Source organism: Dermacentor albipictus, chromosome 2 (assembly GCF_038994185.2).
Source record: "Dermacentor albipictus isolate Rhodes 1998 colony chromosome 2, USDA_Dalb.pri_finalv2, whole genome shotgun sequence".
Classification (NCBI taxonomy): domain Eukaryota; kingdom Metazoa; phylum Arthropoda; class Arachnida; order Ixodida; family Ixodidae; genus Dermacentor; species Dermacentor albipictus.
In genome coordinates this window covers 108,727,908-108,743,256 of record NC_091822.1, presented here as the reverse complement: position 1 = coordinate 108,743,256, position 15,349 = coordinate 108,727,908, and the positions used below count along the sequence as shown (strand labels likewise).

The 15,349-nt window shown below is 43.8% G+C and overlaps 1 protein-coding gene across 5 annotated transcripts in view; it reads right to left on the bottom strand.

Moving 5' to 3' along the window:
* LOC135900786 (ATP-dependent translocase ABCB1-like) overlaps positions 1 to 15,349 on the bottom strand; it is a 180,689-nt gene that overhangs the window by 18,848 nt on the left and 146,492 nt on the right. For all 5 annotated transcript variants that reach the window (XM_065430360.2, XM_070533847.1, XM_065430362.2 and 2 more), the window contains 6 exons: positions 13,488 to 13,631; positions 6,584 to 6,685; positions 5,287 to 5,448; positions 4,185 to 4,388; positions 1,188 to 1,288; positions 114 to 254 (listed from right to left, as the gene is read on the bottom strand). In XM_065430360.2, coding sequence (XP_065286432.1) covers positions 114 to 254; positions 1,188 to 1,288; positions 4,185 to 4,388; positions 5,287 to 5,448; positions 6,584 to 6,685; positions 13,488 to 13,631 — 854 coding nt within the window. The remainder of the gene's footprint in view (positions 1 to 113; positions 255 to 1,187; positions 1,289 to 4,184; positions 4,389 to 5,286; positions 5,449 to 6,583; positions 6,686 to 13,487; positions 13,632 to 15,349) is intronic.

Sequence of the window (15,349 nt, the reverse complement as noted above, 5' to 3'; positions counted from 1 at the left end):
AGTTGCACAAGTTTCGGTTTTCCTTGTTAGTCATAAAATAAGCGAAGCCTCGGTGCCACTGCACAGGTTATGCTTTATCTACAGAAAGAAACTAAACAAACTGTATCACCCACCTGTAAACATTGGTGGCTTCCATCTCCCCCCTTGTAACCAGGAAGGCACCCAGACGAAAAGCACAGCCGTATACTAGGAACATCACACCTTGCGAGAAGGCGAAGGAGAGTGCGAACAGGATGCTCCGCTTTTTCGATTCTCTGTGGGCAAAAGCAACAGTAACTGTAGGCATAGCATCGCCTCAGCAAGGTATGATGAACGTGCTTGTGCGTAATTGAAATCAATCACATTCATTATGTCCATGATAAAACAAGGTTGACTGTATACCTTTAAAACTGTGCTTTGACAGGAAATAGTTGATACGATATGTCTTTTTTCTATAAGTTGCACTGCTTATGTGATATACGCCAGAACACTGGCACGTAAACATGTGTCTACGTATGTTTCATGTCTATGTGTCAGCGTTCCTGTGTTACCTGAACAGCACGACTTGTACAATCAAGGCATGATTATTTATATATTTGCTGTCTGAGTAAGTCATTAGGACTTTTTTAGAGTGTAGCTCTTAGGTGGTCATTCCTGCGACAAGCATAGCATCACTTGTAGCCAAGCGAATGAGCACAGCACTACGAATGAGCACAGCGAATAACCAGTGCCACTCAGAGCCAGGGTGCGCATGCCAAGTTGTGTTATGCGACGTCATCAGGCAAAAAAAGGATGCTCCACATCCGCCCACTTTGGCTATGAGAGGCACTGGTTTACACTCCTAGGGCTAGATCTAGTAAAACCCAAGTACCCAAGTTAGTGGACGGATTGATAGCCGTCACCGTAGCACAATGGGAAGTCCAACGCCCGCGTAATGCGGAAATTGTGGGTTTGTCTCCCACTGGCGACAAGTTATCTTTTTGTCCACTTTAATTTCTCTTTTCTTCATTATTTTCTACATTTCAATTTCAACTACAGCGAACTTCCCCGATGCTTTCCTTGGCTTCATTGCCTGCTGGCTTTATATTCATAGTAACAAAATTGAGCCCCTCGGTTCCCCTGCTTCTCCCACAAGCCCAATATGCAAGAGAAGGCTTGGACTGCGTACTGCTGAAAGAAAAATGAATCTTTTACAACATTAAACTCACATAAGTGGCACAAGTAGGTGGCTGACGAACAGGCCAAAAAAGGTGGGTTCCAGGTTTAGCTCTTGAACAGCCCTGATATTCTCTATGCTCTCTGTGGTCACCTGCAGAAGAGAAAAATGGCCGCAGATAAGTGAAAATAATGACACATACTTGTTTGAATGTTGCAGAAGTGCACATTATGCACGACAAATGTGTAGAAGTGTGAAAACATGCCAAAGCTTATTGTATATGCTCTGCCTAATTAAAGATTTGCTACCAGGCACTACAGTGGGCTGTGTGCCCTTCAATTTTCTCATGCATGCAGTTTGTGCATAACAGAAAAACGGACTTAGGGGAGCCTTCACTTAAATGTTTCCTGAAAGTGGTGACATTACCTAAAATAAAACATGGCAAAACGAAAGGGGTATGTAGGTAAACAGAAAGCTTGTTCCAGCTTTTCCTTAAAGAGGCTCTGGACCACTCTTTATCGAAGTGGAGAAAGGCATCAGAAGTTAAAATATGCTATTTCCGAAATACTTTGCCACAATAAGCACTTCAATGCATTCAGCAGAAGTGGAGTTATTGGCAATCAAACATGGCCTCCGCTGTGTTCCCACTCTTTCTTGCCTTGCATTGCGAAGGCTATGGTGGAGTGGGGCGTGCCCACAACGCTCCGCCTTGTAAATGTCACCGTGGCGCGCAGTTCAAATTTCATTTTGGATGTTAACGTAGACACCATGACTTCTGATTTTGGTGCCTACGACATGCTGAGTGTAAGTCAGATTGGGTTGTTCTCAGTGAGCCGCAGTGTACTTAACCAGTAAACTCATAGCGGCACCCTGTGGCGGCTGCAATATCTACGCTGCATAACCGACTGCAGCTACCAATAGCAGCAGCGAATGGGAATCCACTTTATTACGAAATAAACTCTCCAGAAGAGAGTGAGGAGCAGGCTTCTGTTTGAAAAGAGAGCGTGCGAGAGAAAGGTAACTTGGCACTTCGCTTGCATGCTCCACGCCCTGCGTAAGACAGCAAAACTTGGCTGAGGTGTTCACAGCAGCATATGCTACCCACGGACTATATTATTTCACCAAGCCCAAGGGCTGGTTCAGGGCCCCTCTAAGAAAACCTCATGCCTAAGAAAATGCTGCTTTTTACACATCACTTCACCTGCACAATTTATTTTCACTTTGCAGAATTTGATTCCTCTGACGCCATTTTCAATGTCTTGCAAACAAATTATATTCTGTGTGCTTGATATAAAGTGCTTTCAGTCAAGTCTAATTTGCAGGCACTGAGTTTCACAACACAGAGAAGTGAAACCTGCATTTCGACATGCAAATTGTTCACTGAAAGTAATTTTTGTAAAAAAGGAGGCAGTTCATAAAAATAATGACTATTCCCCCCTCACGAAAATTAAGTCCTTTACAGTATACACTGTGACGATGGAGGTGTGCCCTGGTGCCTTTGTGCAGGCATTGGCCTGTTCTGTTGTCTCTAACCTCTCCCTTCCCACTCGCAACAGTTGTTGGAGTGGCTTTGGCCACAGACCAGGTGCCCGCGCTGGTGGCCGTGGTGCGACCAAGTGCAGTCGGCAGAGTGAGCACGAGGGAGGGAGACTTCTCCGGGACAGCACTGGATGGGTACATGTTTATCTCTCATCCACCGGCCCCTTTTTTAGGGTCTCGTACTTGAGTTCGTCTATGGTACCTTTGCACCTACGACGAGCGCACCTGGTGTATCTTTTTTCCTGGACACTAAGCCATAAAGCGGTGCCTAATGCTGGCGTGTGGTCCTGCCAGTCCTACTGCGCTGAGTCGCTCTTACAGAGGCCCAAGCTGATGGAGATTGCCTAAGCTCACACGAGTGGGCCCAATGGCTATTGCAAGAGCAAGCAGCACAGCCGCGGGGACTTTTTCTAGCGGCACGTTGCGGGAAGCCACGCTCTCGCAGCGACATGCTAGCGGTGCCCCTATCTGTATTTTTCACCCATGGCACGGGAGCCCTTTGATTCCTGCGCCAGTTCGAGACAGGGCATTTGTGCAGTGTTGGGTGTCCCAGAGACAAATAAATGGTTTCTGCTAAATTTGGACAATATTATGTTTTTCGTGAGCATAGCGCTCGGTGCCCTCCTTTTGCAGCCTGTGTGCATGTGCAATGACGTGCTAGATTACAAGAGGCAACAGCTGATGGGGCCTGGTGGCTCGCTAAGCCCGATCCCGTGGTGATCAATACTCTTGTGGGATACGAGACTTCCACAATACCCACTGTTTTATGCAATATAAATTGCTACCAGAGAGAAGCACAGATGCCTTGGCCTTATCACAGTGGGAGAAGCGGCCATACAGTGATTACATAATGTCTTGAAAAGCTTTCTCAAATGTGCCAGCAAAATTTCTCAATTCCAGGGGAACTTGGCTATTCTGGTTACAACAAACAGGCTTACGCGTTAAAATAGTTCGATGTATCAAGTAATTAAATGCCACACCCAACCTCCTTTATAATTAACTTAAATGAAGTTTCGTTATGCGTTTGTTATATACACATTTCTTATTTTAAGTGCGAGTAAGAATCAAACAAGGAATCCATTTATTGAAAACACAACTGCGCATAGTAGACAGTATTTTTTAGCCTGTGTCTTGACCTCTTTTTCAGTGTCACTAAAAATGGCATGACTGTGTAGATGTGTGCCAGTCTAATAATAATAATAAAAAAGCGTGAAAAGAAAATACTGCTTTTCCTTAACACTGCAAGCGGCTTCGTGGCATTCGCAGCAGACGCCCCGAGTTCTATATGTCACATGTCTAGTTTGCTATGAGGAAGTTATTTTGTATGAGCATCACTCAGTAAGTTTTGCATGTTCAACATAAAGAATAATTTGTTTTATCCGGGTTTGTTATATTTGGGTTTGACTAGATAAATTCAGACTACTGCGCTCAGAGAAAGAACAAGGTGACTTAGGCACTAATATTTTATCTGCACAACAGCAGCGTAAGCCCGGCTGGATGCCTCACTCACTTGAACAGCATGAGCCATGAGGTGCGCATCGCGACGCTGGGAGGCCTTTTCAACACGCAGCTGCAGGCCACCGGCCAAGGCCAGGATGGGCACAATGGCCACCAGGGCCAGGGCCAGTTTCCAGCCGAAGGCAAAGGCCAGTGTCAAGCTCGTTCCAAGTGTGACGAGCGCTGTGAACATTACTGCCAGGCGGTAGCCTGCTGCCTGCAAATGCACAAAGCACCAACAGTGTCACCTGCCAAGACAGCAAATAAATGATACAGTGATGACCAAAGTCGACACTGTGAGTAGGATTAAAGTGTGAAATGGCTGAAACCATAAATACAGCAATTATCAGAAATTGTGCAGACAACTATTGGTTAACGACAGATCTGCATGCTGGTAGATCTGAATGCGCATGCTGGAGTTCACTAACAAATTACTGTACTAGAGAAAAAATTAGAGAAATTTGGGTAAGAAGGGTATGCGAGTTTAGGGTGAATTGTTTCAAGTGCAGCTTCACTGCGCTGTTACTCACACTGCAGTGAAGCCACACTGCTATTCAATAAGAAGCGGTGACAGTGGTGATGACTGGACATACAAAATAAAGTTGCTTCCAGAATTTTGGCGTTGCACTGAAAATTGTGCTTGATTGTTTTTATAGACACTAAAATGGTCTTGTATATTGTTGTTTGTACAGCTGATATGCGCATATATCTTTCTCCTTTCTGAGAGTTGTTGAGTGCAGATTTCTCAACAGAAAGAGCAAGCAAATTTAAAAAGCTGATCTTGAAAAGTGTTGAAAAGTGTATAGCAAGCTATGTCACACTCCTTACTTGAGTTAGCAGTTTGATTCTCTACGTACAATACTACACCTACTAGTGCTATCTAGTGATTTAGAAATTGCTTTCTGTCATAAACCAGAATGGCAAGGATGCCCAATATACTAAATGAAATTAAAGTGAACTGAAGATGAAAATGAAACTAATACAAAACACTTCATAAACTTCAAAAAGATGCACAACCTTTGACAGTTGTTTGATGCACAACTGTTCGAAAATGTTACATCCATCACAAGAAAGTGCTGGAGCATTTCCTTTTCATAATATTCTGTTCCACTCACGGTTTTAACAACAGGAACGTCACTCGCTAGCCGAGAGGCCAGTTTGGCCGAGGAGTGGGAATCTTCGTCAAACCAGCCCATGTGTTGCCGCAGAATGTTGGCCAACACAGCGACCCGCAGGCGGAATGTCAGGTTCTCCCCAGCAATGCCTACACCCAGCGTCTGCACAAAGTAAACCACACTTCAAGCAATGACTCTTGTAACTATGACCCGTTTAGTCAAGTTTGTTGCATTATGAATACTATGCTAAGCGAGAGAAAACAACTTGGTATAATGCAACCTTGCCAGTCATTATGAACCAGGAGGATTGCTCATGACTTATAAATGTCTATTCTTATGTACCTGCCATGGGAAAAGATATCATGTAATCATGGTTCTGAAAGTGCAACTAACTTAAATAAGTTCAGTTCCCATAGCTTGGAGTAAGGTCAGAAAAATAATTAAACAGCATTGTGCAAACTAACTGCATTATGACATGAACAGACAATTTCCTATCTGGTACTACATAAGATCAGCGATGACACTGTTCATGTTCGTCAGAACTAACCACATCTCCATCACTTGTGCCCAATGCTCGTAACTCTAGTCTTGGTCTGGTCACCTTCCCTATCCTCACAAGTTCTCCCTTATTGATTTGAACAATGGTGCATCTATGAAGTAAGGAAGGAAGATAAAGAGAAAAAAGTTAAGGGTTCAAAATACAAGCCATTATTAAAACATCAGGTTCACATCAGTGATGATTAGCGCAGCTAGGAATGATAGCTGAACAAAAGAAAAGGTTATGGGGTCTAACGGCCCTTAAGCAACACACATGCTATGAGTGACACTGTAGTGGGGGGCTCCGAATTATTTTTGACCCCTTAGCGTTCTTTAACATGCACCTAAATCTAAGCACATAAGTGTTTTGGCCTACCATCCACTTGAGAATGCGGTCGCCATGGCTGAGGACTGAGCCCACGAGTGCTCGTTCACAGTGGCTACTGCGTTTAGCTTTAGCCAGCGCTGCCCACGGCCAAGGTGGCAGACATGGAATTCCCAGGACTAACCTAACCTTGTACACAAACACCCAACAAAGTGGCTGGTGGGAAGGCATCATGGTAGCCCAGTAGGTAGAGCATTGCACGTGTAATGTGGAGATGCAGGTTCGCCCCCTCCTGCTGCAAGTTGCAATTTCATTTCCCCTTACCTTATTATTTCCACATTTAGATGAAACATAATTAACTTTCCCTATGCTTTGTCTGGTTTCATTGTCTGTCACTTTGTATGATTGTGGCCAAAAACAAAAATGCTGACTTACCCTGAAGAAGTGCCCCAGACCACTAGCAGCTGCCAGGACCAGGAACATCATGGACCAGAAGAAAGCAGCATCTTGCATCTCTTGCCCAACCAGGGTGAACGTCTACAATGCAAGAGAGTACAGAGTTACTGGGTGAGCACTACTTTCACAAAAGTACCATGGTTAACCAAGTAAGTTGAGAGTGAGGCTCGGTGGGGACAATGCAAATGCTGACATCCCATTCCCATTCTCGTCTTGTTTTTTGTTTTTTTCAGAGCTCCATATGAAAAGCATTCCCCTGCGTTCTCAATTCAGAAACCTTTTCTAGTGACGCCATATTTATACTTCTATGTCGATCTGGACTGAACATTTCACAAAATGAATCCACAAGGTTTTTATTCCTAGCTTCAGAAATAACACATAATGAAATCTAACGGGTGCCCATAGATGTACACAATATTGCAGAGGTTTATAAAAAGCACAAAATGTGTGAAAGAATTTATTTTCTGCCAAGATCTGGCTGTACAATGTGGAATCAAAAGGCTTTGTAGATTGGGACTGGTAGAAGTACAGATAGACAAGCTGAGTGACTGATTTTTGAGGTTTAATGGCCCGAAACAACACTGCTTTCATCTAGGTGCTGTAGTGGAAGGGCTCTGGTTTACGTGTGACTACCTGAGGGTATTTAACGTGCGCGCCTGTATCTAGGTCCACGAACATTTTTGCCTTCTGCTCCCATTGAAATGTGGCCACAGTGGCCAGGAATCAAACATGCAACCTCCTACCCAGCTGCAGAATGCCATAGGCACCGAGCCACCATGGCATGTAGAAGTTCAGATTGTACGAGTCAGTTCCATGGTGTACATATCAGGTAGGAGAGAGCTTGCATTTTTTTCATCAGCTCATAGCAGTTACAGTGGTGAATTCCAGTGATGGGAGTCGGAGCAGCCGACCGACTTCACAAGCAAGCACCTCTCTCTGACATGCAGCTATGCTTCCAAATTCACAGTTTGCAACCCATGATTATGGAGCACATAGCTTGAGAGAAGCAGCGGAAGCTCTCCAGCAGATTCAGCGTTACCCAGGATACCCTTAACGGGGGGGACGCGGGTCTTGAAATCGCGAAAAATGGTCAAAAATGGCAATTTTCAAAAATTGCGTTTTTGAAGTCTTTAATGTCCCAACTATGCCTCTACAAAATATTATGGCTCAATTCCTACTCGAAGTATAAAAAAACGGCAATTTAGAAACGTCGGTGAGCCGAAATTGAACGCCAAGCGCGAAGGTTTGCCTCATTTTCAAGCTGCCGTAGCTCCGCGCGATGCGAACCGATCGGCGCCATCTTGGTCTCGTTTGAAAGCTGGTTTCCCGCTCTCCATTCTGGCGCCCCTCGGCACGCTGTAGACCCTCGTGCAGCGGAGCTATCGGCAGCCCAGGCACCCGTTCTCAAGCGCGAAATCGTCGCGAGACAGCCGCTGATTGGGTGAAACGGGCGCCTCCCCGAGGCGCAGCCCTCTGCCTGCCGCGGCCCCGCGGCCGCGTTGTTCGACTCCGTCGCGTCGTCTGCTTTCGCCGGCGCGCACGTCATTTTTCGCATTCCTCTTTGTTTCCTAGTATTTTTCGTTCTGCCATTTTCTTTATCGTTCTTGTAGATATTTTGGCTATTGAGTCGCTTCTTTAAACCACGAATTTCTTGCTTTTGCGTGCCTGGTGTCTTTGTTCCGCGTGTCACGATGGCGCGAGACGCGCGCTTGAAAGCAAGCACGCGAAAAGCAGTCAGCAAAAAGAGGCGCGCATGAAATAAGAGCGCTACGTCGTCGAGAACTACAGCTTCGGTGATGCCGCAAGCTGCTGTGCCCTTGGTGGATGCGGCTGGACTGAGCTCGCCAACAACAGCTTCGCCGGTGGACGCGGCTGGGCAGTGCCGATCGGTGTCAACTTCGGTGTTACCGCAAGTCTCTGCAGTGCCGGTGGATGCGCCTGGACTAAGCCCGTCGAAAATGCTAACTTTTGAGACGCTGCAAGTCGCTTCGGATTCCGTGTCGTCGGAAGCGGCCGAGCCGGCTGACCTAAGCCTAACGTCGACTTCGGCGTTTCCGCACGCCGCTACAGTGCCGACGGACGCGGCTGAACCGAGCTCGCGTGCTCAACGCTTCGACACGGTGTTTTGCGCGGAGTGCGCGGGGCGTGAAAAGTACGCAGACTACATTAAAACTTCATTGGCGAAGAAGTCCGCGACTTCCCGCAAGTTCGAGCTAATGAACGTCGGCGCAGCAAGTGAAGACGACTTTCTGAGCTTTTTTTTTTTTTTTTGTCAAGTGCCAATGCAATACAGAGGTTTTCACAATCTTTACATGAACAGATTTCTGTGAGTTTGGTGTTATTGTGTTCAGTAATGATTGGGCTGCATGCTAAAGCATTAAAGTTTTCCATGTGATAGGTAAACAAAAGTGGCAGAGTAAGCAAAACTTTGAATGCAATTTTCTCAGCTTTGCTTTTTTGATCAAATGCCTTTGCCTTACAGAACTTTTCATAATGTTTGCATCAACTGATTTTATTGAATTAGGTATCATTTTTTTCAGTAAAACCTCAACTACATCCTAAAGCTTTCCATTTTTCATTAAACCCAATAGAATAGCACTTACGTCAGATGTAAGCTAATTACTCCCACATTGTTTTTTTCTTCATACTTTGTTATTCATTCATGACCTATATGATCACTTTTTAAAAATTTCTTTAGCCTTAGGATGTGCAGTGGGCCCTTGGAAATGAAAGCTATTCTTTGAAACTAGTTTTTTTAATTAAGAAATTATCATAATGGCCCGTAAGAAAAGACCTATGTGGGATAAATTATTTTGCAATATCTTCATTTGTAGATGAGATATATAAAATCTGAATATATATTTGGGATCAGCATTCAAAGATATATCTGCATGCCAATTTTCAGGAAGATATGTTAAGAAATAAAAAAAAAGTTTTCAAGACCCTCATCCCCCCTTAACGTAGAGCGATGGGTGAGTTGGAAAAGATGATACTTATCAACCAGTGTGAAAACAACAAAGACACAGACGTAGAAGGACACAGCACGAGCGCTGTACACAGGATACTGTGCACGTGGTCATTCGGTTTTGCTGTTTGCTGTCAGTGTCATCAGCCTGTCTGTGTTTGGTCTTGCATTTTGAAGTCAAGACGTTTTCGATTCGGATATCTCAGCAAATACTGCCGAACAATGTTGTCAATGAAACTGACCAATTTGGGTCTTTTTGCAGGCAGCTGAAACAACCTGTCATATGTGCGCTCATAAGTGGCAGCTACAGCATCGCCATCTGTGTCTGATTTGTCACATGTATCAGAACTAGAGTCCAAGCTGTCCCTATTGAGCATCAAAAGCAATGCAGCATGCTATGACAAATCCATGCCACGACAAGTTGTTCGTGGCATCCGCCATCACCACGAAAGCGATGACAACCACAGTGCAACTGAGTGTGCTGAGCAGGAAACAAACTAAAATGCACAGGTGAAGGAAATATATCACGAAAAGTTCCGGTCTACTCTGCCGATTATTTCAGAGCAGCTTTGGCTGCTCCACGGAGTGACTGCTGCTCGAAATATTCTCTATCTCCCGTTCAAACATGTGACTAACTCTGTCATTGGAACACAGTTGCTCAGACTCCGTCATTGGAATACATTATAAGTAAAAATTAATAGAGCATCTACAAAATAGTAAAGATTGAAATGCCATCTAAAATGCCTTTGTTTCATTTTTCATTACACTTTGCACGTGTAAGAGACATTCCATAACGATGACAGATATTTTGCAAGGACACACCACTGCATCATAGCAACAGAAACACACCAGTATTTGTGGAGAATAGATGTGCTATTTAATATAGGTCTAGTGAAGCCCGTGAGGACAAAGCAGTTTCATGCACTTAATATATTGCACAATGCATGGAAGTCCCATGAAAGTTGACTTAAGGATCAGCACAAGAAGTGAACTAACAGGCAAAAATTGAATGCATTCACTCACCTTTCTTAATAAATCAGTTGAGGTGAAACTTATATGCTAACAGGAAAACACATGCTAGATAATCTAATTTTCTTTCTTGTAACATTCTGGTTGACCAATTATTTGGACATCATTAATTTGGACATGCTTGATTATTTGGACAGCCCTGCAGCACTGCCACTAGCCCCATAGACTTAATGTTATAAGGATGACCGAAATTTCAGACGCCTTATAGCGCGTGGTGCAATAATTTGGACTGCGACTGTGCAATCGTGTACTAATATGGCTACCAAGTCAAGCAGAAATAGCGATAATTTCATTTTGAGACATTGCCAGCATGGTCATTGGCCATGTCGCCAGCCTACCACGAAACTGAAACTAGCTAAGCCTAGTCAATCTAGCAGTTGTGATGGAAATTTGGTGCGTACATTGACTACTTTCCCCTATAAGTAGCGACAGCATGACAATGGTCAAGATACAGGCCACAATATTGTAGTAACACTTTCCACTCAATTCTATGCCACTCTTATCATTCCCTGTTCATGGCTGGCTGATCTCATATTGATAACACGTGCAGATACACTAATCACTGACGAAGAGCAAAAAGTGTGAATAGGAATAGCATAAAAGGCATTGCTAGAACATCATGGCCACAGGCCACATACGCTTGCTAAGGGCAAGCGTATGTGAGCAAAGAAACACACATTGACAAACTTGGGCTGCAAGCTTGAACTATCATTTTTTAAAGATACTTTCATTTCCACGGTATTTTACAAGACTAGCACCCCAGGCGTTGACGGTGGTGTCTTACCGCACAGTGATAAGGTAGTGTGCTTGGCACTGTGTTAAGAATGATGTTGCTCGCAGACGCCAGCGCATCTTGTGCTAGTCCCACAAAATATAACGCGCTTGGCAATGCGCCATAGTCAAGCAAAATTGAAGGTATCTCTGAAATTGACAATCCGACAATATGGTACACCTTTTTTTGGCCACTTGCGGAATAAAGTAACTTATTTTGGGATGAATCCGGTATTTGGGACGCTCAGTTATTTGGATGTTCTTGTGACCCCCACTGAGTTCGAATTGTCAGTCGCCGAATGTACGTGGACCACCAAGAACACCAGACTTTCTAGATGAGCATGCATTTGGGTAGGTCGGTTCATGATTACGAGCAGAAAACAAAGCTAAATAACACGATGAAGAAAGGGACAGAGACTGCAGCACTGACTGACAACCAAGTGTCTTTATTCTTTGTCAGCATAAATATACTCTACTACTATCTCAAAGCACAAAAGCAACAGAAATTCAGCATGCGCAGGGCAAATTGCAATCAATGAGGCTCCGTCTTGGGACCGTTATTATTCCTAATTTATATAAACGACTTACCTGCCGTAGTTAATAGTTCTATTAAACTTTTTGCCGACGATTGCGTTCTATACCGTGAAATAACTAATCAGCATGATAACTTTATTCTTCAGAAAGATCTAGATAACATTTCAAGGTGGTGCTCACAATGGCTAATGTTCTTAAATCCGACTAAATGCAAAATTATGTCTGTCTCACGTCGCTCGAACTCACCAACTCCTTTCGGCTATATTATCAATGAAACTAACCTTGAGCACGTGACTTCCTATAAATATCTTGGAATCCAGCTAAACAGTAATCTTTCATGGCATGCGCACATCGAACATATCACGAACAATGCAAACAGATCTCTTGGCTACATTCGCAGGAATTTCTCAAAAGCCCCACCCCATTTGAAGTTACTGCTCTATAAAACACTAATTAGACCGAAGCTAGAATACGCGTCATCTGTGTGGGACCCTGGTCAAAAAACACTAGCAGATAACATTGAGTCAGTTCAGAACAGGTCAGCACGATTCATCCTTTCTAATTATTCCCGCACATCTAGCGTTTCTTTAATGAAGTCGAACCTTGGCCTTATTAACTTGCACATTCAAAGAAAAATTTCCCGTCTCTGCCTTTTTCAAAAAATCTTTTACCAAAACAGCTCGCTTAAACAAGACTTAATTTCAGAGCCTTCGTACATGTCGTCGCGTCTTGATCATCGGTTTAAAGTGTTCATTCCTTTCTGTCGCACAAATGTTTTCTCTGACTCATTTCTGCCGAAAACCAGTGCCGAGTGGAACCGCCTTCCCCCCTCCATCGCCTGCATCGAGGAGGCATCATCTTTCAAGACTGCAATAACTGATTATCTTTTGAATTTATCACCTTAATACTAATAATTGTTTGAGCATGTATTTTTTATTATTATTGTACCCACCCCCCTCTGTAACGCCCTTTTGGGCCCTGAGGGTACTGTAAATAAATAAATAAATAAAAATGAGATAGAAAGTAAGCGCTGTGGTCTGTGTTCCTTTCTTCATCCTGTTATTTAGCGCTGTTTTCTGCTCGTCATCAGACTTTGCTAATATCGCTGCTCGCACCACATGTTGTTTGATAGTCAGAAAAGCATTTTGCATAAGCATGCATACGCTGTAACAACCCGCCTGATATCAGAAGCCCTTTAGAGGGATAAGTTTGTGGGCATGAGTAAACTACCTGTTTTGCTGCTGGAAGAAAAAGGAGAGCGGGAGGGGGCGCAAGCAGGTGGCGCGATTACCGTCAGTACATAAGGTATTCGCCCTGTGTGCTTCAGTTTAATTTTCTCGTGTTTGCGTGCATCTTTCGGAGTCTGCTGGGGCATACACGCTGCTCGCTTCTTGTTATCTATACAATCATACTGATGTCAATACATTTATCGTAAAACAATGTTAACAGGGTGATAAAGTTTATCAGAATGTTAAAGCGCACACTGATCTTGGAAAGTGCAATGCACTGAGTTTGCAATACACATTTACCAAGTTGAGAGAAACTTTTAGAATATTTCATTTCAAGGAAGTGCCATGTACTCACATTGAATATTTCGCTGTAGAATACTGCAAAGACAGGCAGGGATGCTCCAACCACAAGAGAAGCCAGTGAGACCAGAAAGAACCAGCCACAGTCGGGCCGGGCCTTTTGCAAAATCTTTCGGGCAGATGGAAGTTCAACATCCTCCTGCACATAAATGCAAGCCTGTGATATCAGAATTGCCACCTTGAGAATCAATCAATCTCATTAAAAAAGAAAGATTTCAAAGAAAGAAATGCAGCCAGAGAGAAGACCAAAAAGACATAAGAAATTAACAATAGTACAAAGTAAAGAATATGCTTCGACATAATTATTGCATATGTACAGTCGAAATCCGCGATAATGAAACCTCGTGACAACGAAATTCTCGCGACAACAGAACATTTTCATATCCTAGGTGAAAGCCCATAGGATTCAATGCATTTCATACCTCTCGACAATGAAATGTCACTGTGCTACCATCCTGCATCAAAGAAATTTGCCAGAACGTAACTCCACCTGTTGGCTACTCGCGCAAGGCTAGCAGACTCCAAAATTCTGCTCAAATGCAATTCCTTTGCACTAAAATTGTGTAAAATACCATCACATTACACATGCGTGGGCGCCACCATTTTTCTTTACAAAAACAACCAAGTGCCGGGAGTGATTGCGTGGGCCGAAAACACATCATGGCCACCATCTTGTTTGATGATAGCCCATTCAAAGCAGCACGCATGTTACTACTGACATGTGCCTGTGGTTTTTGCACACCTGGTGCAGTGCTTAATGTGCACCTCAGTGAGCAAAATGCAGCAGAAACAAGAAAATTCACATCCCACGGACGAGGAATTGTTCATGGCGTTTGAGATGGCGGTCGCAGCATGGAGTGCCACGCATTGGGCCGTGATTGAGCGATCGTCTGGGAATACCCTACCTTGCTTTAAGAATGCTGGTTTTGATGCCACCCAACAGGCATCGCATGTGGATTCAGCACTGGACATGGATTTGCGCGAAGGGGCCGTAATCTTGATTGATTGCCCTTGGGTATACGAGACATGATAATTTTCGCGCACGGCGCCGGACGTGTTGGTACCTACGGGTGGGTGACAGCGTGCACTGGAGAAATGCTGCTGCATGCGCAGAGCTGTGTTGCTTTGCATCCAGTGCCGAGTTATGCAAAATCTTGCAAAAGTGATTGTATCTCCGAAAGCAATTGACTGAGAATACTGCTCCACGACAGTGCTGCCACTGCTGATCGACGCATGCAACACACTTTGTACTGTCAGCAATGCGGTTCTATATCACCAAGCAAAGCTTGCGAAAGTAGGCTAACGGAATTTCGACAGTAAAGTTTCATTCTGTAACATATTACCTACCTGTGCTGTCTCATTTCACAACAAAAAATTCTCGCAAAAGCGAATTTTTTCACGTCGCCTGCCGGCTTCGTTATTGCGAGGTTCAAGTGTATTGAAGTGGCATAAATGAGGCAATTAAGTGCAGAAAAGTCTCAAAAAGACTAATCTCTGTGTAAGTTATCATATTTGTTCGTGTGCCTAACATATCAGATCTGAGGGTTCACGTCTGCACAAGTGTAACAGTAGCTCTCAGCTGTCAAGCACATAAAACAAAATGTGAAAATGAAGGAAAGGCAAGCTGTACAATGAAACTGCAGTAGCCACTCAATATAAACAGCAAAACTTTCACAGTGAAAATGATTTGGCAACAACACAGAATACAAATGTTCATGCTTCACTTTGGTAATTTTCGAGATTCATTCCTTCAATTTTTCTAGAGCTTATGCTGTTTGTCCTCAGTTGCCTCTTTGCGATTGTCCCATTTAGGTATTTTGTGCATCCATTTGAAGTATTGTCGAATAGATTTATCAT